The following is a 27,226-nucleotide window of genomic DNA, read 5'->3' on the forward strand; positions in this document are numbered from 1 at the left end:
TAAACTGTTTAATACAATGTTTCCTATTGGCCATACTTACCACACCGCCGTAGGGTAGCTAATTGGAAAGGAAAGTTAAAATGCCATTTACAAGAAAGCAAAACATGCGCCAGTTCGTTGAACAGTGATTTAAGTTGTATATTTACACTAGATGTGCTCACGTTTTCTTTTACATTTACGACTTCACTAGACTAGGAACAAATAATATAAAATGAGTTTTTCGTGGGCCATTTTTTTACATTTCGACGCTCCGGAAAATCTTAAATCAACTTTACGGAAGAGCAGTTTTTCACTCAACAACTCTGCATTGAAACGAAATAAAAGAAACAAACAAATCTCCACAGATGCCGGGCATTTCAGATTGCTGATTGCTCTATATGATAGAGCCATGAGCCCACGTATGCTGCGAAATTGTATTGCCGATAACTAATCAGGCTGCACGTCAACTGGTTCCATCCGCAGCTTGCGCGCGCTGTACGTAGCGCTCCTCTCATGCCAGCGGCACAGTGTCACAACGCTTTTCACAATCTAAAAATGCCGTCGAACGAAGCCTCGGTACTTCCACGGGGACCGGAGGAGGGTTAGCAATTTGTACAAGCGCCTCGGTAAAATTCACAATTTGTTACTATGTCTCTAGTGTTACGTTATTTGGTTTCGTTTGACTTGCCTTCTCTTCTTCTCTCTTCTGTTTCTATCTCTGCCTTCCGTTCCATTTACCTAGCAATCCCTAGGCTGTGTTTGGCGAAACCAAGATTCGATTCCGGCTTCGTTACGTTTCATTGCGACAAATCGCCGATAAAGTTGTTACGGGTGTGCTTACGGGTAAAGCTGTCAAGCTGGCGTTAGTAGAAAAAGGGGAAGCGAGAGAGAAGAAAACAATACAAAAAAACCCAAAGGATGGGGGTATCTACTTTTTAGTGGTACGTTTGTAAAGTATCTACAGTGGTGTCGGGTGTAACGGTATGAACGGAGGTCCAGGGGGATGGGCCAAACCGAATGGGTTCGGGTCGGAAAGATGACGAAACCGAGGGAAAATGGGACAGCGTGCCACCGTTTGAGGCACCGCCAATAAGGTTTAAAACGCTGCACGATAAACTATCGCACAGGTCGATCTTGACAGCTTTACCCTACAGCTTTACATCAGCCCGATTTTCAAGCCCAGCCATAAAAAAGGATGCGACTGTGTTAGGGTAGTCCCCGGTCCCACCAGCCGCAGCCCACCGTCTGCCGCACCGGTGCCACCGTCAGCTGCTGGCCCTTCGTCCGGACGGCCTTCCGGCTCACCGGCAGACGATTTTAATGATTGATTGCGATGATACGGGTGTGACGTTTTGCTCGTGGTGCCACTGGGCGCGTTTTCCACCGGCAGCAGCTTTCCACCATAGATCGGGCCGGCAGCTGTGCCACCACCAATAACACCGCCGGATACCGGCTGCCATCCGAGCGTCGTGCACTGGCCACAGGAGGTGCTCACACCGTACGGCACGTGCTGCTGCTGCTGGTGGTGGTGCTGGTGGGGCTGCAGATGTTGCGAATAGTACACCGGGCTGGGCGCCTCCATCTTGCTTGTTATGGGCGGGGTGTTACCGTTGATGTTGCTGCCGCTGCTGCTGCTGCCGGGGATGTCGGTGGTGGCGAGTGTGATGGTGAGATTGTCACCCGATTGCAGCGGTGAGCCCTGGGCATCCTTGGGGCGCCGGTTGGACAGGGTGCCGGGCAGCGGGCCCGCCATTAGGTAGTTCGGCAGGATGAACATGGTGGTCGATATTTGCGACAGACTTCCGCCGCGCGGCTCGGCAAACTTGAACGCGGGCAGGATGGTTGAATGGTGAGCGACCGGTGCGGATGCGACGACCGGTTGCACGAACGTTTGCGGTGGCGGCGGTTGCTGCAGTGCGAAAGAAAAATCAAACAGAAAAAAATGACAATCCCACACACACACACAGACACACGTGTACACATGCGGAACAGTGGAATTAGCGATAAGGCTCGGGAAGGAGAGAAGACGGGAGATGGGGAACCAATCGGAAACGAAGGCGATTTCTTTTGCTCTACCAACAAACCGAACACGCACAAAGTATACTGCAATGACGATGAATCGGACTAAAAATGGGACAAAGGACAGCGACGAACGTACAGGGCCGATGCAAAGTAAGATTGCCCGGCGAGAGCCAGCCTACGTCCCAGGTGCAATTGAATTGTGTGCACTGTCGGGCCGGTATGATGTACGATCGGTGTGATAGAGGCTCGGAAATACGGTAAGCTTGATTTATGCCAACAGCACCAACGTAAGCCGGAGCAAAGATAGGCCCGAGCGTATGAGTGGTGAATATTTCACGATAGAAGGTATAAGTGTCCTTAAAGTGTTTAAATAACACGTCTGCTATGCAAATGAATGTGGTTGAGTTTGCGCATGTTGTAATACGATTAGGACGCAATTTCAAGTGATGGAATGCATACGAAATTAATTCGAATAATGATATGATTTTCAGTACAAGAAGTGTATCTAGGTGTCCATTGGGGATAAGATTGTTATCATTTACATACTCGCTTTAAGCCATTTGAAATAAAATGCCTCACTATTGAATAGATACTCTATTTTAAAGATGCCGAGTTGCAACTAATTGCAAAAAATCCTATTTGAACTTGTGTCTCACGGAAATTCATGTTTTTTAACGCTGCTAGAGACTTTCAAACTACGCAATTATAGAATCACTAGAAATACTTTAAATTTAATGGTTTTTTTGTTCTTCATTTTTGAGAATACCAAAGAATCAGTGTATGAATAAAAATAGGCAGGGTCAATTGCACCACTATTAGTACATTTACTAATGGGTTTTCCGTGAAATTAGACGAGAATAATATCAAAAATACCTCTAATATAATACATCCATATGCTTCTAGCCGTACGTGAAATATCTTTCAGCTCGCATATCATTATGCTCTACCAAGAATATAACCAATTACGCACACAATCAAGTACTACTACTGCTGGGCCTTTCACAACGGTTCCCTATGCAAAATAAACTCTACCCACAGGCAACAGTTTGAGTTCTCGATCCACCCAATACACCCAAGCGAGACAAACATTTGATCAGGCTCACCTCAACCGCCTTCACCGCCATGGCGTCCATCGTGTCCGGCATGCATTCGACCAGATCGAAGTCCTCGCTCGGTCCCCGGTAGCTGGACGGTGTCGAATGGCTGTCCGTAGACTCGGACGCCTTGATGCACCGATTGTTGCCCGACTGGAACAGCTTCATCTTGTACGCGACCAGCGCCCCGAACGACAGGCAGACGCAGCAGAAGAACAGTACCGCGACACTGACAATCAGCAGGTGTCCGTCATCGAGCAGCGAAGAGTAGTCACTTCCAGCGGAGCTGTCTGTGCCGGCTGGTGGACATAAAGGAGCAGCCCGGCCGCACCGCATGCAAACCGAAGGCAGAGCGTTAATTTGTGATGGTAACGAGCGTGAGTCAGCAGCACGCTTCAGACGGTTTGGCAGTGTGCCGCCGTACCGCCCGCAAAAGCTCATCGTGCGCAACTTACCGTCCTTGTTGAATGTGACTATATTTTCCGCCTTGACCGCCGACTCGCCACTGCTGCCGGCGTACTTGTTGTGGTTGGTGCCGACACCCTTGCCGATGGCCGAGCCCTCGATCTGGTTCGGTGCCGGCGTCAGCTCCTCGTCGTACAGCTCGTTCGACTCGTACGGCCGCTCGTCCTGTTCGTCATCCTCCAGCGGTGTGATGTACCGCTCACGGAACACGTTCCTCGACACTGGTGGAGTTTTGGAAGTTTTGTTTGCGTTGGGGCGCGCGTGAAGAGCACGAACCATGACAAAGTTTTGTGAAATCAGTTTCGGGCACAAAGAAACCACTGGCGGGCTCACATTTCAAACGGCTTCACCTAGGGACACTTACCACAGGCGTAGATTACTTTCAGGTAGACCCGGATATTCTCCGGACATGGGTTGCCGAAGGTGGAGCTTTCCACCGCCACCGTGCACTTACGCCGACCTTGGCAGATCTCCGTCAGCGTCAGGCTCGTGTGCTCGGACAGACAGGCTGGAAACAGTTTGGGAGTGTATGTAATGGTTAAAAGAGGTCATTTAGTATGGGATCGGTATGGTTTGAAATTGGGTAAAATGTCAAAGGTTTGATTGATATAAGGGTTCTCTCGAAACTTCAACCTATGTGTGTGTGTGTGTGTGTGTGTTTGAGAGTTTTGTATCACTTACTTTGTTCTTTTGAGGCGGCCGTTTGCGAGCAGTGCGAGCTTTCGTACGCGGTTCGACCGTAGGTGGCGCTGTAAATCGCTATGCGGGTGTACTGACCGCACGTCAACCGCACGATGTCCTTTTCGCACGATACCAGGCTGCGAAATTCGACTGTCCAGTCCGATAAGTCCGGACGATGTTCCGTTGACCGAAAAGGGGATGGGGCGAAAGGGAGAAGGAAAAGTAGAGTAGGTTTATTTTTCAGTTACATGAAATGCGAAACGACCGAAGAAAGTTCAAACGCGAAACCGATGCCATTTCTCGGACGACTGGCATTGGCGGGATGCTGAGCAGCGTAACGGCCCCAGCCAATGGTACTGTACGCGTGGCCGATCACTTACATGGACGACATTTGTGATTGACCTCCACCATACGATGGATGCCGGGGCAGGGTGCGGTGGCAAAGTTCTTCGGCGTGGCCTGTATCCGACAGCGTCGTTTCTTCTGACACGCTTCGACGACCGTCTGCAGGATCGAGTACTGCATGGAGAGGGAGAAAAGGGGTAACACGTGTTCAATGATGAAGAATGGCCATCCGTGTAGGGTGCGTTCTTTTTTCGATGTGTGCTTCATTTGTGTGTTGATTCGTTTCTCGATAGCATTTTGTCGCCTGTACTGGTCTATGTTTTCACCCGATATTGATGGTTAGTATGTTGTCTATGGTATTTTCCGCAAGCTGACAGCAAAGCAGTGGTAGGAAAAGTGTTCATATTACATACCTGCAGTACATAAAGGGGGGTGCATTTGTCTTTCGGACGCTCCACCGTGGTCAACGTATCGTTCGTAGCCAGCTCGGTACTTGCCATCGTTGCCGTGGGCGTAACGGTCGTTGCATTTACTGGGACCGGCACCGAGAAGTCAATCGTACTTAGGGCGGGTGGAGTCGGCTCGGGAACGTAATAGGAGCTGTCCAGCTCGCTGTACGCGCACTGGAGCGTATCGTTGCTTTCTGGTTGGACAGAGCAGAGCATTCGTTGCGTTTAGTGATAAGGACAAAAAAAAAAGTCATCGACAAAGTGATTAAAGTTGATCACCTATCGTGATTGGAATGCACCTGATGTACGGTATGTTCTTGTCTACCATTTGCACGATAAGACACGTAACGCGTGCAGATCACCTACCTTTCGCTCCATACTGTACGAGCTCCACGGAAATGCTGGTACCGATCGGGCACGACAGGGTGAGCAGCTCATCGTCGCAACAAATTGTACGGAACGCACGCAGCGTGCTAGACAGAAGCCCTGCAAAGAAGTCACAAACATGAATAGAAGATAAAATTGGATAGAGTTTATGGTCTTTGTTGTGATGGTGAAGCTTTAGAAATATGATGGAAACGATGAAAAATAAAAGCTATCATTCATGAGCAATATTTTACATTGAAACGGTTGAAATTTATGAGCAAAATTTTCATTTCAAAAAGTGAAGAAGATCAGTGAGATTTAATAGTATAATTAATAAACTGTTGATTTGAGAATAACTATACAAAAAGTAAATTTATATATAATGTAAACAGAGTGGCTAAATTAACTTTAAACATGTGATAGCAATGTATTTTCAGTAATTCTGATCCAATTTTATTTTAAGCTCTCATTATAGCCTGAACCTGCGAAATTGTGTTTTCTCTATTTTTATTGGAAAATGTACAATTTCAACACATTAAATGTTCACTTTTACAGAGTGTCTGTTCTGTACTTGAGTGTTATTATATAATAAGGTGCTTTTATTCATAATCTATAAACTGTCTGTGGTAATAAACTTAAGTCAGTTCAAATAAAATATTCTCGCTTTCTTTTAAACGACAAGCCTAGCTACGGTGATCCGTATCACACGCGGTGCTTAATGTTCAGAATTCAGAAATAAAAATATCGATTCAGTAATTATTCAAGTGTAATTCTGGTAAAAATATTGATGAACTTTATTGATCCTGCAGATCTTTGGGCTATAGTAAACATCAATGTACTAAGTATGACACAAAGACATTGGAAAAGTCCAAGTGTTCTTAAGTATCTCGTCGCCAAAACCTCTCAGTTTTAACATTTCTTGTGTATTTTTTGACACTCAACAATAACTTTTATGTTTTTGGTGTACATAAAAGGCCAGGCACGTAATTGCAATCATAAACAAGAAAACAAATTCTGAGAAAATAAGAAAAAGCAATATAAATTCAAATGTACACGTATCAACTGAACTTTTAAATAAAGGCTAAAAAAATGATGCCATATTTGATGAGAGAATTAGTATCATTTGTTGTAGAATAAGTCGAAGCAATTTATTATCCTATTGCTAAGGTTCTGGCAATCTTTCCAGAATACTGAGCTGCATGTTATAAAAATACCAAGTTAATTTCATTGAAGCCTTCTTGATAAGTTAAGCAAACATATTTGTTGGAAATGCCTGATGGTTTTAAAAAGAGAACCGTACTTTTCAGATCACTGTCATATGCCTTATGGTATGGAATTTTTCATTATCATAGGAATGAACATATGTGTTTCGAAAACTCTCGTTATGTTGATATATAGTTTTCATATAAAGGTTTGACAAATTTGAGACGCCAAATATCAATTTTCGGTTTCATTTCATTTCATTTCATTTATTTAATACAATATCCGCCATCAAGGCTAAATATAATAGACTTAAAACTAATTTAATACTAATAAATAAACAAAATAATTCATGAAAAACTAAGCCTAACTAACCTAGTCTTGACCTAGCAAAAAAGAAAAGAAAAAAAACAAGAGTAGAGCGTAGAGACTATCATAAACTTAACAAAAACAAAAAAAAGAGAGTAATAGAAAACTAAGGAGAATAATTAAAGGGAATTAGAAGAAAAAATACGGTTACGAAAAGAGTTAAGAGAGGAGTCGAAATCAAAGAGATAGTAAAAGTGGTTAAACAACCTGAAACAGGACAGAAGAGGGTCATTGAAAGTATAAAGAGTATGACGTGTTTCAATTGACAGAGGATCACGTGGACGAAGAGAACGAGAGGGAACATACAGCGAGATGGACGAGAGTAAATCAGGAGCATCAGTAGCAGAAAGTAATAAGCCACCAATAAAACAAGCCTGAAACACTTGGCGGCGGAAGCTTAAGGAGTGAAGATTGAATAACTGCAATCGCGTTTCATAGGGAGGTAGTGAGGCAGCACCGTTGTTCCGTAAATATCAAGTTCCGTAAATATCGCGTTCGCCATACGTAGTACTAACTAACCTGCTATTTGTAATCAAATATGTCACTGATAGCCAATCCTATTAGTGATAGAGGCTAACAAAGGTTGTTGCTCTAATAAAAGATAATTGAAAATTTTATTTTGAAATTAGTTGATTGCGCAAAATATCTCATTGAAGTATTTTTTTCCTTTTTTGTTGGTATCATTGAGCATCATAATAAAAAGTATAACATTGGAAGCAGTGTATATGAAATATGAACTATATTAAAATAAAACGTTTCACCAAATTAAAAATAATAGATAACAATAAACTATCATATTGTCTAAATTGAAAAACATCTGATTGGAGCTTCCAGCTCGCTAGTTAACAGAATAATAAAAAGGATTTAAAAAAATAAAAAAGAAATTATTGAAACAAAATGAGGTGATCGATTAAGTTTAGAAGCCAATTCATGCTTACTAGTTCATCACACTACAAAAGCAAAAAATACAATTATGTCACAGGAACTAAATGAATAGCTTCACGCATTGTTAAATATGTTTACTAAACAGTTTACAAAACACCCGTAAATAGGATGCTGTTCCTTTCTTGCACAGCATACAATTAAATCACCTTTATTGATGGCTCACATATACCAGAGAACTTTACATCAAAAGCCCGTGCACTCCAAATCGTTCATTGGCCCGTACCCCACGCCTAAACATTGGACAATTGAAAAACTTTTCCGTCCATCGTTAAATAACGATCGGCAGCGGCATCCAGATTGGCTTGTCGCTGTTGCTAGCGCTGCTACCAATCGATCAAAACCTGCCCTAACGATCCCGGGCGTGTTGGCAAATGGTGGTCTATGAATTTTTCATCCCACTTTAAGTTGTTCGCCGTCCGAGAGTGCGCATATTTTACTGTCGTTAGGAGTGGAGTGGAGTGCGTCTTCGGGTCACGAAGCCGCCGGAAGCACGGTACGGTGACGTTGTAGCTTCGCACGAGCAATATATTATATTTATTTTACGCCCTAGCCTATCCCCCGCTGGCAGGCTTGCGGTCGAGCCTGTCTAGTGCGGGTGTACTAACTTTCTCAAAAATCCTCCCCCCCCCCCCCCTCCCCAGCACGTGGAATTGGAATGCTGGCCCGACAAGAGGGTGCTGGTCCGTACAAAGTGCGGGGAAAACTTTTCAAATATTTACACTTTTTTCCGTTCCTGTTTACTGCCACACCGAAAAGCGTTCCCTCTTGCCCGCTCAAAAACGCAACTAAACCGATGGGAACAAGTTAGATGAATATATTATTATTATGCAATCAAGACCACTGGAAATGACATTAGGCCTGCGGCGAGCGCACTACAGGCGACGATGCTCAACTGCGAATGCGAAGATGATTTATGGCCGCGCGAAACAAGGGACAGATGAGACAGGGGGAGTGGGCGAGCGAGCTCCAGCTTCCGGCAAAAGCAATTCGCTAGCCGTGTGCGAACGGACTGAAAAGTTGAACAAAAGTCACTGTTACTTTTCACCCGAGGCTTACCCGCAGCGGATGGAGTGTTGAAGCGCGGTAAATGCGAGATAGCACGCATCGGCTTCCTAATGAGAAAAATGTGTTTTTCTGCTTTCAAACGAACCAACATTGATGTCATACGGTCATAGTGTGGTACCGACGGTAATTGAATAATGACCGTACGGCTACTGGCCATTCAGCATCTTTTCCACCTCCCATTGAGCCGGAACCTGCCACATTCTGGAACACTGCTCCAGACGAACGCGAGCGTGCGTTCGATCGGGGATCCGGATCCGGTGATTGAAAAGAGGAAATTCGCCAAATTGGGCGCTCCGCCGAGATTCGGTGTCGCATTCAATTACCAGGGCTTGTAAAATTAGGCCCGCTTCCGCGAAAACCCAGCCCGCTGGCGGCCTGGAGTGGGCCAATTTATTTCATCACAAAAACCGTCGCCACGCGTCCCGCGTAATACGATCAGGGCAGGGCTTTGCCTTGTTTTGCTGCGGCTCGCGCGAGTAGCTACATTTTGATTGATATTTTGATACGATCCTTGTCAACACGATCCATCAGCGGACAAACGAGATACCATCAGGAACATTACCTATGCCGTATCATGTTTACGAGCCATCGTCAACCCGATTGTCTTCCGCCTCTTTGGGGTCACTCCATCCCACCGCCGGCAATGACACTGGATCGTCATTTTATTGTACCACTGTTGATGTTGCGTGTATGTGTGTGTGTTTACGTATGTGTGTCAGCTCATGTCATCGTGTATGGACTGTGCCATCCCTGTAGCAAGAATACAATTCTCCGTACACGTATCGCGGTTGTGGTGAAAGCCGTACATTTTTCCCGGGACGAACTTCACTAACAAACCATGACGCAGAAGAATGATGCAAACAAATAAACAAGCTAAATACGCTCGTGACACAAATGGCAAACCAGTAAATGTAGCGGTTTGCCCCGGCTGGTGGAGCTTACGTGGAATATTGCAGCTGTGGAAACGCAACATTAGTACCATAAACATATCTCGGCGACGGTAACTATGCTGTAGGAGGCAAAACAAACAAGCGAAGAAGAAAAGACTCCGTCTCACACACCACACCCATGTACCGATTGTTTGACCTGCTAATCGCTCCTTATCATCATCACTTTCTGCAAACAGACGACCGCACACCCCGCCACCGTGTCGTGCCACCCGATGCGGGCGCCAAACCAGTTGGAAACATGACCTTGCGAAGGCAGCGTGTCCCTGGCGCGGGACACGTTGTTTTATGAAGCGGAAGAGCGAGCAGGACGGGAGAAAAATATCTTATCGTCGCGGTAAGTGTTTCGAAAAATGTTCTAACGAGCTTCAATACATCATCAATAATGCAATTGTGCCGGGCCAATGTGACAGCTTACGGGGTGGAAGCGTGCTTCCGTACCGGAAACAGCTTTTACCACACATCCTCCCACACAAACACGCGTACACAATCGTGCGCCTGTTTGCGGTGTAATATTCAATCTTTCAATCCATTTCTCCATCTCTATTTCCCTCCCGCGGCTCCCATTTTGCCGCCCGTTATTACTTCATAGGGTGAAACAGTGTACGCGCTGCCAGTGGAAAGGTGGTGGCGATAAAATATCAAACCACTCCATCATGCTTCGTTGCACGCGTAGATGAGTGCGTGAGGGATCGATGAGGATCGTGGAAAAAGTGAGAAAAAAAACATCGAGAGCGAGTATTTGGCGCAGCCAAACGGAGACTGCGAAACGAAGGAGAGGAAATGGCGCAAAACGAGCGCGCTCGGTAAACGATATCCTATCTTTCATTTCCGATACCATTTCGCATTCCGCTCCTGTCGTTCGATATCATGATTAACGAGGCTATCCCTAGAAAACGCACCATTGGCAGTGTGTAATGCTCCTGGGTCCTATGTTTCAATATGCTTGCCCATGATCAATCGAACGCACAGCTGGCATTTGGCAAAGTCCCTTCCTTATCTCGGCAAGGTTGAACCGTTTCACGGAAACGTGGTAGTTAAAATATGAAGCGTACTGTTGTCTTTTTATTCCCCTCTCCCATGCAAACGATCGACTCTTTGGCAGGTTTGGACGAATTATCGGGGTTATTTTGTTTTTTGTTTTGTGTTGAGGCAAAATATTCTAATTGATTCGTAATAAGATTTTTAGGATCAAACAAAACGAAATAAAAAAGAAAAATCATGTAAATCTTAACCACACAATTAAAAGTTTAAATTAACTAACCCTTTTAGCCCTGAAAATACCTTCTCCAAACCTTCAAAACTTCAAATATGTTGTTAGGTAGGTTTTTTTGTTGAACAATGATCCACGATGATCAAACGATTTGATAATAAAAAAAATAACTGAAAATATTAAATTTGATTAATTTTAAATAATTCATGAACAAATATAAAGTTTGGTATTTAAAACACAACTTTATTGAATCGATTTAGTCTAGTTCATACTGATCATTTTATTAAATTAAGTTGAATACAATTGTGTAACATAACCGTAACATAAATCGTTTCAAATAGGTGCTCCAAGCTACGATCTGACAGTAAGTGTCAGCTTAACTTGTTACGACGTGTTTATTAACTATTCACTATTAACTATTCATTTAGCATTCAAAAGAGCCATCATAGACCAAATGAGAAAAAAATCATATTTTAAATCTTCTCAAACTGCAACTTAAGTATAAACTAATTAATATAAGTGAATTACAAGATAAAGCAATAGATAATAGTTTCAACGAAGCATCACATCATTTTAATATCTATTAAACTGCTATCATTAAAAATATTACATCACAACACAGTCGTTACCGCTAAATTTTAACTAGAAATTGCCTATTTTTGTCTCGAAGGCACCAATTTTTGACAACGTGTCATGATTTTTGCCTCTAAGGCATCAATTTTTGACAGTTAGTCAATCGATTTATTTACAAAATTTGACGTAATTTCTGAAACTGTGTGTTCTGAAACTATTGAAATTTAGTTGAGTAATGAATATTTTTTATAGATAGAATTTAAAATGTAACAATATTTATGCCAATTTTGGAAGTTTTAATGGAGTGAAAAAAGTTGGCATGTATATTCAGGTGTAAACAAAGGCAGTAGAAATTATAATATTTATTTTTTTTTCTTCAAAAACTCAATCAAATTAGACGGTTTTTGTATTGTTCATGTGATTTATGATTACAATTGTCAACAATTTACTCAAATACCTTGCAAACTTATCATGATTCCTACAAGAGTCAAAAATTGGTGCGCTAGAGTCAAAAATAGATGCCTTAGAGGCAAAAATTGATTATCACTGTCAAAAATATGTGCCTTAGAGCCAAAATTAGGTGGCAACGACTGTAATATGAGGTATGATTTAGTTTATTTTTTGTTTGTTCAAACATCCCGTTGAAAATGTAGCTACGTACAAGTATCCTAATTAAATTGCATAGAATTTAATTAATTTACGATCCAAAATGTTCAAAATACATATAGAGTTCAATGATGGTTACAATCTATGCAGTGAAAATGAATAGACCGTACCCTGTTCGCCTGAAACAATGCCTAACAAGCAGGGTTAATTGTGCTATCTTACCTAGGTCATCTCCCGCAGCCTGTTGAACAATAACGATAAATCCAATAATAACGTGTAACATTTTGCTATCCATCAATGTGTCCTCCTATTATACTCGGTTGACATGTTATCCGCACCGCTCACCCTACACGCTTCCCCTTCACCATCGACACGTCTTCTTGAGCACAGCGCATAAAACCAACCACCGACCACTTATCAAAGCTCGTCACCGGTAACCATACGAATGGCCCGCACCTGTTTCAATAGCAATTTTTCAACCACCAAGTGACTGGAATTATTACATCGTTGCAAAAGGCTTTCATTTCTTTTTTTTTGCTTTGTTCACTCCTGTTTCGTGCTACACGCGTTAACCCTGACACCATGTGGTGTGTTCTGGCAGACGATCACATCATGATTTAACACACACGCGCACCATATCACACACGGTATACCAGTCACTGGCGTGTAGCTCACATGGGCGAAGCGTGAAGCTAACTTTAATTTATGACACTCCATTCGCCAACTTTTCTACCTTCGTACCACACAAACAACCACACACATACGCACACGGGGAAGCAAACGCCATACTTTCACCTGCACCGGTACCTTACGCCTTTCGCACGCTTCAGCACCGTTCCGACGATGGTCGCACTCAGCCCGTTAGAAAGCTGACAAATAAAAACAACAAACGGCAGCAGTAGCAGCAGCAGCAACACCACTGGCGATGGGATTCTGCCACAAACAGCGATTCTGTTTTATTTTCATAAGTCGTAAGATGGAGACGTTCTATGTGAAGCGTGAATAATCCATTACATCCATAACTCGGCACACGCGGTGTGGCCAAGGCAGCGGGTGCTGAACCTGCTCATGCTACTGCGCGAAACACAAGCCAAGCCTTTTGGCCCCGCTTTCCTTTGCCGAGGGTCCGCACGTTGCCGAACAGTTTCCGCACAATTTGACGCCTTATGGTAGCGAAGTTGAAAACTCATCAATCACTCGGCGCACGGATCGGAAATGTTGTGCACTTGGCGCCGCTTCGAAGCTCGCCCGGTTCTGCCGCCCCCCCCTTCCGGATTGGTCTTAAGGGATTTGGCAAAGGTTAAAACAGTTGATTCGAACCATAAAAACGCACGTGAAAGATACGGTCGAAACGGCTCCCCACTGGACAGCACAGACACACAAACACACACATGAGATACACTGCCAGATTTGCTAAAACACGAACACGCTAGAGTGCATATGTGTGTGTGTGTGTGTTGGTATTAACTTTTATTACACCTTTTATAGACCCAACCAAACTTACGCCGACGCACCCAACATTGGAACACAGTTCCGGGACACGATCCGACGCGACACCGTGCCCACAGGGTGTCCTAAATTTGAAATTGTGTTTACCGGCAACACCCGGAACCGCACATACGACCGCACACAACCGAACACTCCGAACGACTACCAGCGGCCGTACGGATGTCCTTTGAGCGGAGCACTCCAGCAGAGCCGCACCGACTCTCACTCATGAGTCACTCACTCTCGGGCGGTGAGCAGATTTCGGGCGAAGATGTTCTCTCACGCGATTCAGTAGCAATGCCGAGCACCCGGAATGAACTCGGACCTGTCGGCAAATGAACAAATTGCAGCTTCCGGTGCAATTGCAGTTGGAGGTTGGTCGGTCGAAAGTAGGTTGAGTGGTGGAATATTGTGGAGCTGAATTATTTCTTTGTGATTTGCTGAACGTTACACAGACTCAGAAAAAAGGCGAAACAAAAACTGACTAAAAGCTTTTCTGTTTCCCGGTGGGGAATTCCTTCATGAGATCCAGCACACATACACACACAAACAAGTAAGCTCTTTTGAGGTCAAACGCAAAGCAAACGAAACAAACCAACTGCTTTAGGGACATTTTGGGACGACAAAACTCGAGCAAACCTTCGCTCGGTCTGCCGCAGTTGTAACATTGCATTTCATTTGCCCGATCAATAACTAATTACTGGATAGAGCTGGTGTAAGCGATTGCTCACCAACGACTCACAATTTTCATCGGTGAAATCGACACTCGTTCCCACGTCGTTGGTCCTCCGCTACGTAAACGGTTCGTAAATGTGAAACGCTAAAATATTGCTTACCAAATCGTGCGCGCCGGCAAAGTCCTTGGCGCGTTATTGCTCTGCTCGATAATATGTTGATTTAGCATCGTTATAGTTAAACATCAAAACGCCACAATTATGTATCGGTTGCATGGGGGGGGGGGGGCAAATTGTGCAGGCAACCATTCTGCCACTGGATGCGCTCGCGTACCGAGAACTCATAAGCATACCTGCTGCAGCGATCAAATTCCAGCAAATATTGAACACAGGGCGCTGGTGGGCGAGGTACCCGTGCACATTAAATTACGTGCTCGTTAATTGCAGTTGCATCGCATGGCGCAGAGTAATTGCTGCCGGATCGGATTACATCGTGCTGGTTCGAGCGTGGCAAGCGCAGTTACGCGACAAGCTTTCCGACGTGTCAGCATGAGCTGGAAAGTCCGTAACTCCCCGACGGTGGGTTCCGAAGTTTTCGACAGACTCGATTCAGTCCGCCGGATAACGTTTAACACCTCGCTTGCGCCTTGCACCGTTGCGTGGTGCTCTAGGCTGCATCCAATCGCATAAGCCATTTTGCATTCACAAACGAATCGCGCCAGCGAAGAATACCCATGGGGAAGGGCGGGAACGGAACGCATTGCAGAATGCTTCTAACGTACCACCGTGGGCCGGTGTGAGTGCGAGTAGCAGCAACGCTTAAGCCCCATAGATGGGTGCCGAATTCGGGAGCAATATTTTATGTTTGCATCATTAAATTACAATCAAACGCGCGGAAAGGGGAGCCATCCCAGCTAATGTGGACGGTGTGTGTGTCCCCGTGGGCTACAAAGGTTACACTCACTCAGGTACTGCACATCACACGCAGTGGCAGTGGCAGGATCACACAAATCTCTCGACCCAGCGTCTGCAAGCTTTTCTTCTTTTTTCGCAGGCCCCGCTAAAGGTAGGATAAACTGACGAGCAGTAAATCCATGCCCAGGATACAATAATACCGGATCGGAAAGGATTTGACGTGCCGGAAGGGTACGAAGGAAGGCAGAAGGAAGTGAAGTAAACTCTACCGGCAAAAAAGCAGCAACCGACATTCAACGTGTGACACCGTTTCAAGCCAAACGTGCGAAGCATTAAAGCCAACTACGTGATGTGATCACGGGAAAATGAATATTGCTACCGTAGCAGAAGCAGTAACGACCATCCAGCGAGAGAAAGAGAGCGAAAACTCAGAACTTGGAATTGGAACCGACCACCGAAATTCAGGTGTGTACTTGCGCCCCAGCGCTCGTTCCGGCGGTTCCGGGTGCGTTCGCGTGCCACTGTCCCAAGGCGATGGTGCAAATAGTCTTGAAGACGGAGACTATTATTTATGCTACCTGCTGTCTGAGCTTTTTTTCTATCTTTTGAGCTTGCCGCATTCTGCCACATCGCTGGTTGCCACGGAGGTGCGACTACGGCAACTGTGAGATTAGATTTTTGAAAGTCCTGCCTACGGGGGCACACAAAAAAAGACAACCGGATACCCGAATCTGGTAACCCCATGTTGGGAAAGCTTTGTTTTAGTTCCCGCAGGCTGTGTTAGAATTTTCAATTCAATCCCGCGGTGTAGTGAGGGAGGGTGGACTTAAAACTCGATACGGCGACACGGAGCCAAGCTAATCTCGCTCCGTTTCAACATGATTTACCTGCTGGCTAGCGGGTTTGCTGACTGAAGTCGAAGCGAAATCAATCGGTTAGATTGAGCGTATAACTTCGGGTACTGGGAGGGAACAGGGAGAACAAGTTGCGCTGGGGATAAATTTCACCTCCTCGGAATTCAATATATCCGTGTTGATTGAAAACCGTGTAGTGCCCTGGTTACTGGTTAACACAATTCGACCTCTACAATTTCAGCCCACACCTTCCGCACGCACGAATCAGCAACAGTTTGGTTTAATGTAATTGATTTTCCATTTCCCGCGTTCTAAGACAAGGGCCCAAATTAAATGGAGTCGGTTCGATTTCGGGCTACTGCCGGCGGTTATTTTTACACTGGAATCGGTGGTTCGTGTACTGTTTAGCCGCTTTGATGCTGTTTCACGCGTAACATTTGCCTGTCAGGCCTAGAGTGTTGTGCCCTTCGTCACCACAAAACCGCAAATAGGCACTCGACACACACACGACACTCGCTTGGGTATGTTACACCCATAGTTGGCTAGATGCTGGAATTCGGGAAGGGACAGCATACTTGTTGAGCTTCACTGGCGACTGTAGATAAGTGGATGTGGCGGTGCGAAAACATGCTTACACGTATCATGCAAACGCTCATCTCATGCCGTTCGCGGAATCGACTAATGAGTACCAGCGAATGTTGAATTTGATTTAATGTGCTCTTGCTGAGGGGAAATTCTGTTCCAGGGGGAATATGACACCAAATGGCAACGGGCAGTCAACTTCAACTAACTGTAAAAAATCCAATAAATTGAAATAGGGTAAAAATGTTCTACAAATAGGGAAATTTACACATTGCGCTGCATCCGCATTTCGATTGTTCATAGTTAATTGCCGTATCGATCTGCTACCCAAAAGGATTAACAGTGTTTTGTCCTTATTGCCAAACGTACAAAGCATGTAATCCTGCAGCAAAATAGACCAACATTGTGCTTTGAACACATTACCACCATGTATCGAACCTTGCGTGAATGTTTTATGAATCGATAAACCCAACCGAAAGCATCAAACGCCCTGTGGGGTCCAGGGATTAACCCGGGTCAGATCGCGATTAGGGCAGCTGAAGCCAGTGGAAAATCAGTGACCGGAGTTAGGAAGCTTTTTAAAAATTGGCGTGCACATGTGCGGTGAGCGGTGATAGTGGTTTGCGTTCGGTTGACGGAGAATGTGATTTATTTTTGCCCGTGCTTCACGCTCACGATTCAATGCGTTCACGCTGAGCCGGCAGGCAGGCGGAAGCTGATAGGATCTATCACTGCCAGCCGGGTCGGTGGGGACATCCCGCATGCCACAATGTGATTGAAAAAGCCGGCTTACGGTTGGTTAGGCTAATGTAATCTCTGGCAGAAATTATACCAAGCCAAGCATCTTTCGCCTAACGAACCTCGCTGCCGTCGTGTCGGTGGGGAAACGCCAGCACGAACCAAGGTACAACCATCGAGCGTGCGCGTGTATGTGTGTGGGTGTGTGTTGGTGTGTGTGTGTGTGTGTGTGTGTGTGTGTGTGTGTATGTGGGTAACGTTAAGTGGTAAGTGTGTTTGAAAAGCAGACGCACTATACCGTCTAATGTAGTTGGGAGGTCCTGCTCTCGAGGGTAAGCTTTGCTGGAATTTAACTACAGCAGCCGTTCCTAAATTACAGATCCAGCCCTGGTGTGGCATAGCAGGAGATGGTGGCTAGTGTGCAGAGGGAAAGACAACCATACACACCTTGGCTCGGTTAGAACGTGCTTGGGGATGCTTCAACCACTCAACAGGAAACCAGGGTAGGTATGCAAACACGTCGGCAAACTGCCATTGAATGCGTATTAATTTTTCATCTCATGTTAATTGAAACCAAATACGTCGAACCGTTCTCTACCTTTGCAGTCCTGGTGTCGTCTTTCGCCACATAATGTGTGCTGGCGCAGAGCGTGTGTACATGCGGAGGACTATCTACTGCACGAAATAATAGTGTCGGTATCGTTTGACTGATCGGCAACGGTTAAGAAAGGGTGCCGATGGAAGAAGCAGAGATGATTACTGCGAAGGCGAAGACACGAAAGCCACATACAAACGATTTAACCTCCCTTCGATTTACCAAAGCGGTTTGATTGCATATGTTTTGTGCCAATTGGTGCTGTAGTGGAGATAAAACATACACACACACAAACACGCACATGCATCAAGCGGTTATTAGACACACGATGAACCTGTCAGCTTCCATCACACCGGTGTCCCAACCGGTAATGGCAATCGCATAAATATTGCGCAACTTCATCAAACCGTTGATTGTGTGCCGTTGAATAAAAGTGACATACACTCATAATTCATTTAACCAGCGACAGAATTCACCTCAATTAATCGGTTGCAGCTGGTCGCCTGAGAGTGAGCATACAGTTTTTTTTTTTATCATCGCAACCATAACACACAAACTGCAACTGCTGATGTCACCGTGCTTTTATTTTTTTTTACTTCGGTTCGATTGTCTCTCGGTTTCAATAACTTCTCTGCTTAAAATTAATTAAAAACTGATTGAAAATTATGATCTATGCCTTTATGAATTAAGGGCAAGGTCTGCCAGTGGCCGCATTTATGAGCGTTAGCGTCAGAGTGTGCATGCAGGTGTTTATTGTCGCTACATACAATGCAAAAGAGAAATGATGAAAATGAGTTTTATACGCACTGTGAAGGGTGCGATATATGAGGGCGTAAGAAAAAAATGTGAAAAAATTTAACAGCTGAAACGGCTTTAAAAAGCTTAATCTACAATAGGTGTAAAATGAGAAATGGAAATAATGTGTAAAACCTTAAATTGGCTGTGAGATAGTACGAAGCCCTTTTTCATAGTACACGTATATTTAAAGGTTGCTGAAACATTAATTTATCAGTAACACTTGTGTTTTAATTGATTATTTTAATAAATTTGAAGAATAAAACTTTTTTTTCAGTTGTATCAGTTGCTAATAGTTTGTGACAATAATTGCTGTTTTTATCGATTTCACTTTGTTTATTTCAAAATTTACTTTATTCGTTAACCATCAGTTGATTTGCAAAAGAAACCAAAAAGTGAGAAATAAAAATGAGCGGGAACAAACCAGAAGCTATATATTTTACACGTTTCATTTATTGTTCTTCTTCTTTGGTACAACAACCGTTGTTAGTCAAAGCCTGTCTGTACCACTAAGAGGCGTGGATTTCAGTGACTTTTTGATTACCAGTAGCAGGATAGTCAGTCCTATGGCGGCACGTATGACAGCACGGTTTATTGGGAGCCTGACCCCAACAGGCTTGTTGTTAAGTTGTTAAGAGTTGACGACTGTACCAAGAGATCGGCCAAAGACTAGATCGTACCAAATACGAAGACGAATTTATGTACAGCGTAAAAAGCAAACATCATGATGTATTAAAAATTCTGCTACTACTACTACTACCAGTACACTACTACTACTTCTAATACTACTTCGACAACTATTACTCAATGTAGAAAATAAGTGCAGCAATTCACTCAATTTAAAACCCCTGTATTGTTGCTTCAATGGAGGGTTATTGTATCTTTTTTAGAAAAACCTAATATTGAGCAATTTTTGATTAAAAAAATTTGCATGTAAAGCTAAGATATGGTAAAAATGTTTTTTTTTTAGTTTTTTTTTCTTATTTTGCAGATATGTTACGAACCAGAAAATGTCACCATTAAAATTAGGTTTTTAAACGGAACCTATATGTGTTTCACTGTAAAGGTACAGTTTTAAAAATAATCCAAAAACTATAAAGTATTACTGTACTTCTTAATAAAGTATGATGCATTTTGTTACATCCGTTTTGAAACGTAATGCTAATATTAAATCACACCACTCGTTTAAAAAACCGTCAATAGAAAATCTGATTATAAAAATCTCATCCAAACAAACCATGTGTATGGTTCTGATGATTCAAAACACACGCACACACACGCACAAACACTTACACATGATTTCATATTGCACACATACTCAATCGCTTTGCATTCTTCAGCATGTCCCCATAATTGAATACGCAGTTTTATTACACAGCAGCTCTTCCATCTTACGATTTGAGTGTCTTTCCTTCTTGTAACAGCTCGGTATGTAGTACAAGCGAGATGGTTCCCGCACAACCGTTGCTTAAAACCGTTGATCGATCACAGAGCACTCATAAAAAGCACGAGTCGTCGAGTCAAATGGAAAAGTCATAAAATTACCAAAAATAAATAGCAAATAAACAGTGGGAAAAAATGGTCACAATGTTCTGTTTTATTCGCTATTTTGTTCTCGTCCCTCTGCTTTTGTGGCCGTTGGTTTCCAAATGATGGCAGGAATTGATGTACGACCCGGGCGGTAGAATGCCATCGAGAAATGGTGTCAATAAATTTTCCCTCCGAGCTGTGGCAGTTGGCAATGGTTTGCAAGTGCGACGATGCCTCTCACGCGGTGGGGCGTCCTCGCCATGACCTCCGCCTTCCGAGCGTTGTTCAATTCAACCGAGCCAAAACGCCAGAAAGTCATCGTTGGCATCGTGGCATTTCCATTCGCATCTTCACGGTTTATGTTCGGTTCGATGAAAATTGAAGCCCAAAATGGAGCATATTTTATGTATGGCCTTATACTGTACCGGCTTTGCCAGTGCGTGCGGCAAAAGGGATCCGATGGGCGCTTAACGCAACTTCACATCCGTGCGCCGGCAAGCGCTGCCAGCTCAAGCACGCCATTTATGTCAATTAACGTTGACTTGGTGCTGGTCGCGGTGAGTGACGCGGGGCAGTTGAAAAATCAATTTCCCCTACCGGCGGACGAACCGGGTACCGGGGTCAGTACGGCAGATGGCTGAGAGTGGATTAATTCATAAAAGGACATGTGCTTAAATATTCGCTGACTGGGAGTGCCTGGGCGTAGCCGGCGGGGCGGAATGAATCGATCAAACGCGGCCATATCGGTCGTTGCTGTATCGAGCCTCGGTGAGTGACACCGATGGAAAATCCACTTCAACGGTAAGAGATTCCAATCACTCATCTCAAGTTCGATAAATGAGCACTACCTACCAGAAGCCAGCACGAACGCCCGGCTCGTCACAAATGCCGAGTGAGATTTTGAATGGAACGCGATGTACCAACTGGTCTTCATTGTGCTAACATTCCTTACAAACTGCTGAGGTGCGGTGGTTCTTGTGCACATCGACCTTCACGGACCAATTCAATCAGTTTCGCCAACCGTTAAGCTGCATCTATTTGAATAATCAATAGCCTGGTTAGTATCGGCAGGGATCCGGCTGCGAACGACTTGCCTGCTTGACATTCTCCCCCCGCGTGACGAACGATGTGCCCGGCAACCTTTCAGATTTGATTGGCCCTCGGTTATCATTTATCGTATTTTAGTCATGTCCTAAATCATGCCTAGCTTGCGAAGATGTTGCCGGCGATCGTCCTCGCAAGGTAGCTGGTGAAGTGCGCATTCGTTCATAAATATTTATGATACCGGAAATGTGCTGATAATACCAATAATCGGTCAACTTCGACAATTTTGCACGCAAGCTTATGCCGCTTTTCGGATTATCGGGCTCTGCCGGTAGAATGTGATTATCCAAAACTAGGCGAACGGTTCGATGAACAGATGTTTGCCCTAAGACGACAGAACAGACCGGGAAGTAGTTTCGAAGTGTGTTACGTCTATGCTTTCATATGTGTTTCAAAATGCTTGCAGTTTTGCTTGAAGATATTTCAGAGCAAGCTCTTAAATAAGGCCGTTCTTTGGTTTTCCGTTCTCCTCTAGAATTTATCTAAAAACTATTTCTTCAATGTAATGTTCTTCATCTTATCGACGTTTTTGTTTCCAGTGTGATGTTTTAAATAAAAGATTATAGTAGTCCAAATGCCATTGTTGGGTTGTCGGCAATTTATTATGAAGGATTTTTAAAACGGTGAAGTGTCTTGTCATTATAATTTAGATAAATAAGAGGCTTAATTGAAATATTGCCCAGAGATATTCTATGTTGGGAAAATTTGACCAAGTTAAACGCACACACATAAAGTGTAGTGTTGTTTGCCAATCATTGATTCTATACTTTATGAAAGCGATATTTACAACATTCATTAATTCCTACACCTTCGTCTGCTTATGAGAACAGCCTTTAAGAGCTTCAGCAAATGCCAGTAAGGTTATGATGGTTGATTATTAAAAATAAACGTTCCTTTATGCCACTTGAATGATTTTCATTAGAAAGTATCATAAACAAGACGACCGCAAAGGTTGAATAACGCGCTTAAAACCAAGCATAATGGCAGCTCGGTCAAAGATTAGTTTCAATTCAACCAGGAAACGGAAAAGTTGAGAAATTTCTGGCCCACAATATTGACCGATAAAGGAACGCGCGTTCGAACTGAATTGTAATTCCCAGACCGATGCTTGCGAAACTTTCTCGCAGGACACACGCACCATGCATTGCGCAAGAGGCACCGCAACTCTCGGCCCTACTCACTGGTTTTCCAACCATCCTCGATCGACCGGATTACGACTACCGAAACGCTCGGAAAAGGCCACCAACCGCATGTCAAACTTTTGCAAGCTGGAATAATCGTGGTCGGGTAATACCTTGCCCTTGCCCAAATCTCTAATGCCCTACCGTAACGAAACAAACATTACGAGCGAAATGAAGGAAGGACACCCCAACGATCAGCATCGGTTCAGCTGCCCGTCTCCCATCGTCTCTCGAAAACGGTACACAATCTGAATGACGAAAGTTTGACCGTTTCGAATATGACTTTGCTCACCAACAGTGGTAGAAGCAGCAGCAGCAGCGGCAGTGCCAGAAGCAAAGGCAACATCAGCAGCGTCAGTCTTAGTGGCAGAAAGTGTAACGGCAGTGGTATCAGCAGCTCTCCTCTAAGCAGCTTATGGTACAAGATTCGTCTCGGAAAACACTCACGCACACGGGACAGCAAAGGCAAACGCTGTGCGGAGGGACGAATCTTATGGCAATTTGATGTATCGGTGAAGTTGGGCTCGACAGTAATGCTACAGTTTGGTCTTTTTGGCCATTCCGGCTGAAGCAACACAGCAGCGAGCGTTAGCGGGTCGATAAAACAGAAAGCAAATTTATCTTCTTTCTCAGTTCATTTAGCCCGCGCTAAGGCACATGCAGAATGATGGTAATAAAAACTCCAATCTAAATACGTGCCACTTTACAGTGTTCAGACACACTCGTTCTAGAAGCCTGGACAAGGCAGTGATAGATGAGACGAGAAACGGTGGTAGTGAGTTGCGATGGTTTGAAGCTTTCGAACGTTGCTGTTCTTGTTACTAGTTGGGTCGAGTTGGGTTGAGAAGCATACAACTCCAACAAGAAAATGATTCTCTAGAGAGAAGAATTGTTGCCATCCAGCGACCGACCCCGTCCTACTACCAGGGAAGGGTACATTAAGGACAGGATCAATATTTTATTATGGATTCAATTCAAACATTTAAACGCAACCGAATGGACGAGTATCGACTAAAGCTCGAGCTGCAGAAGCTGGTGAAGCAGTCTCGGGTCACCTGTGTCACGAGTACGTGCTGTAGGGCTGCGTCCAAAGACATGGATCGACAGCCACTTGGAACCCTTGAAGCATGGCAGCTAAGTTACAGCTCGAAAGACCGCGGGGGAAGCATCGTGGGGTGAGCACAGTAGGATGAACCCTTTTTCACGGTGACAAATGCAGTCCTTAGTTTTGCATGATAAAAAGTCAATGATACAGAGGGGACAGTGAGTCCAGAGCTTGAGTAAGTGGCTCGTCGGAGAAGGTTACGCTCCAACAGACGCAGACGGTGACGGGGACGGCCACGGTGCCAATAAGAGATCAATAGTCCGTTGTTGCTTGAAATGGAGAGAGTTGATTGAGTTGGTTCGATGAGAGATTTGGATAGTGCTTTTTATTGGATTTTTTTCATTCCCAGTGTCATCTTCATCATACTCAAGACATTGTTTCAGCCCACAGTGTGATGGCGTTAAAAATAAAACTGGACATATCTTTTCCAATGCTCTTAATAGGTAAACGTCTTTTATACATTACCATATAAAATTGGATCTTAACAAATGTTTTTTTGATGTTCAAAAGTTTATCTGAAAATATCTATTTTACATGGAATAATCTAGACAAATGTAAGCTGATCTGTGCTTACATTGACTTGAAGAGTGTATAGCTTTTAACATTTAACTATCCTTGGTTTACAATGTCAATATTAGAGTTTCAACGATGTCAACCTTCTTTAATTTCATATTTTAGTAGTAAAAAAAGAATAATTTTTGAAATAAGATTAAGCATAAAAATTGAACTCATAAATGTTAAAACAACGTAATTGATTCCGGACTCGCCGTGTATTGAAGGTCAAGCTCTTTTCAATGATGTAGTCACATATCGGGACAGATTGTGTTGCACTTGAAAGTTCGGTACAAATGAGATTCAAACCATTGTCATTGCTTACGTATAACGGAATCAGAACTTTTTATAAATTAATAACTTTTAATATTGATTATAGCATATTTTGAGCTAATGAATAATCCGTCCTGTAAAAACTAATGTGTTTATTTGCGGAGCTTTTTATATTGACGTATTTTAAGGGTATTTCAAAATGTCATAGAAAATTCGACAAACCAAAAACATTTTGCAATACGTCAATGTTATCTATCGTCCAATAACTTGGCAATAACAATAAATAAAGACTCGGTTTGACAATTAAACCCATGCACAGATTCACGAGTAATTGGGAAACAGTAAAAAACCATGCTAAATGTATTAAAAACTTCAATAATAAAATGTAAAATTTGATTCAAAAGTGTCCTAAATTTAAAATTAGATAAAATTAAATTAAATATACTTCAGTTTTTCTTGCAATATTGCTGCAGCGTTAGAAATACAAAATTCATAGGTTCTGATTTTTTTTACTATCATACAGAATTATTGGATTATCAACACGACCTTAGGTTAAAAAATGTCCTTCTCTATAGCTTAGATGATTTCATTGTCCCGCAGATGTTTGCGAATCGGGATGCGTGTGTGTGTATTTGTGAACGATCGAGCAAAGTAAAGTTGCTATCCACAATGGCCCTCCGACCAACGCTCGATGAAGCTGATGCAAATACACTGACGCAGCACGTGACCATAGAATTATCATAACACTCCTGGTCCCGTGTCTTGGCAGAGGTATGAGCTCGTTTACAAAAGCAGACTCCATGACGGCGCTAGTTAGTGCCGTTCCAGGACACTCTTTGTGTGTAGCAGCGTGTCGAGGGTGGGCGAAAAAAAAGCCGAGAGGAGCGATTATGCGCGCGGGGCTGTAGCGACACGGAGAAATAAACATAATTTTTCATTGTCACACTACATGCTCCCGCAAGCACGTGCAAGCACGCCTTCCGAAGCGGAATATGTGTTGTGTTTTGCATGTAGGTGATATGTGGAGCGTGCTTTAATTTCCGCTTTAAGTTTAATCCGCTTTTTCAAGCTTATCGGGTGGGTTTTTTTTACTCCACTCTAGTATGCAGCAGCGACCGGTTTAGGTGTAGAGATGAGCTCATGGGCTTACACAAAATGTAAGCCTATTTTTGAAAGAAATCCAGAAATTTTCGTTTGGAATTATTCCGCATCCTTGCCTTTCTGGGGTCAAATTAATAACTTTACAATCTTAAAAGCACTCAACAATCGTGCATGCGGCAGGCATGTGGGAGAGAAAATAAAGCCACCGATTTTTTTGCAAACAGTACAAAATTTGACCACATTGTGTTTGGCCACTGACCCGAAACGAGGATATTCATGCCAAAACAAGCATACCCCTTTGAACGATGGTAGCCGCACTACGCCATCTTTCTTTAGCTAAACACGCTCACACGAACCCACTCTCAGAGCATATTAATTTTAAAACAACCGAACAAACGTCGTAAGATAACGCATAAAAAGGCACACTGTGCCGGACCGGCAGCATCATCCTAACTTATCGATTGCCCTGCCCAGCACAGTCCAGCATCTACAAAGAAGAGAAAGTTTAGGACTTTTAAAGACCATCCAGTCAACCGGAAGTAGCGGAGAGCTCACAGCATCCCAAAACCGAACCAAACATGGAAAGGGACAGGATTACAAAACAGTTTGGCATGCACTTGTGTTTTCGGCTGGCGGTGCACTTTTTACACCCCTCCCCCTCCTCCACATGCAATCAAATTGCCTTTCCGAGCTTTCCGTCTCGGCACGATCCTAGGACACGCTGCAGCCAGCACGACTGGCCGCTCGCCAGCAGTGACTCAAGAGCTTTAAGAAATAAAATTAATCATACTGAAAAGCTAAAATAAAGAGCACACATAAAGCTGTCAGCTTCAGTCAGCGGCAATCGAGCAAACGGGGCCGATTTTACGAAGCCATTTTACTTACAAAAGCTTCTACCACGAGGAGGGAAAAAGTGAAGATAAAAAACCACACACAGCCACCGTACCGTAGTGAATGATCTTACGTGCGGTTTGCGTAAACAGCAAATGAGAGGTGCCGCTTGTTCGACACGGGCGTTTAAGTTTGCAGACAAAGAATAATTTAATTATGCTCGGAATGAAGTTGTGCACCAAAGAGAAAGAAACAACGAAAGATAGAGAGGGCAAGGGACAAGCTTTACCATTACAGCGGTAATACAGATGTCATACATCGTGACAGCACCTTTTGCCGGGGCGGGTAGTTTAATGCTCGTAATTCATAATACAGCAACACAAAGCAAAGAATTCCCCGAAGGACAATCATTGGGTCGTTGGGGAGGGGGTTGTGCGAAATGAGGCACATGCCACGCTCCAAACGTGCCGGAATACGGGCATGCAGAGCTACGTGACCTCGTTAATCCCGGGTGAGCATTCACAGTTCTAATTAGAGTTTAAAAGGTCTATCGACACACCCTACATGCACAAACACACACACCATATAC

At 43.8% G+C, this 27,226-nt stretch overlaps 1 protein-coding gene across 7 annotated transcripts; it reads right to left on the reverse strand.

The window, feature by feature from the left end:
• Positions 1-103: 103 nt before the first annotated feature.
• On the reverse strand, positions 104-13,989 carry LOC120951433 (uncharacterized). 7 transcript variants are annotated; one of them, XM_049605411.1, is made up of 10 exons: positions 13,824-13,989; positions 12,542-12,775; positions 5,402-5,521; positions 5,000-5,229; positions 4,622-4,760; positions 4,242-4,391; positions 3,925-4,068; positions 3,551-3,781; positions 3,105-3,394; positions 104-1,888 (listed from the first exon to the last, which is right to left on the reverse strand). In XM_049605411.1, the coding sequence occupies exons 2-10, from the start codon at positions 12,612-12,614 to the stop codon at positions 1,136-1,138; spliced, it is 2,130 nt and encodes a 709-aa protein (XP_049461368.1). In that variant the 5' UTR covers positions 12,615-12,775; positions 13,824-13,989; the 3' UTR covers positions 104-1,135. The 7 variants fall into 7 exon arrangements, with proteins under 7 accessions (XP_049461368.1, XP_049461367.1, XP_049461365.1 ...); XM_049605410.1 differs by having other exon boundaries at positions 12,542-12,809; XM_049605408.1 differs by having other exon boundaries at positions 12,542-13,188.
• Between the last annotated feature and the right edge of the window lie 13,237 nt (positions 13,990-27,226).

Source organism: Anopheles coluzzii, chromosome 2 (assembly GCF_943734685.1).
Source record: "Anopheles coluzzii chromosome 2, AcolN3, whole genome shotgun sequence".
Lineage (NCBI taxonomy): Eukaryota > Metazoa > Arthropoda > Insecta > Diptera > Culicidae > Anopheles > Anopheles coluzzii.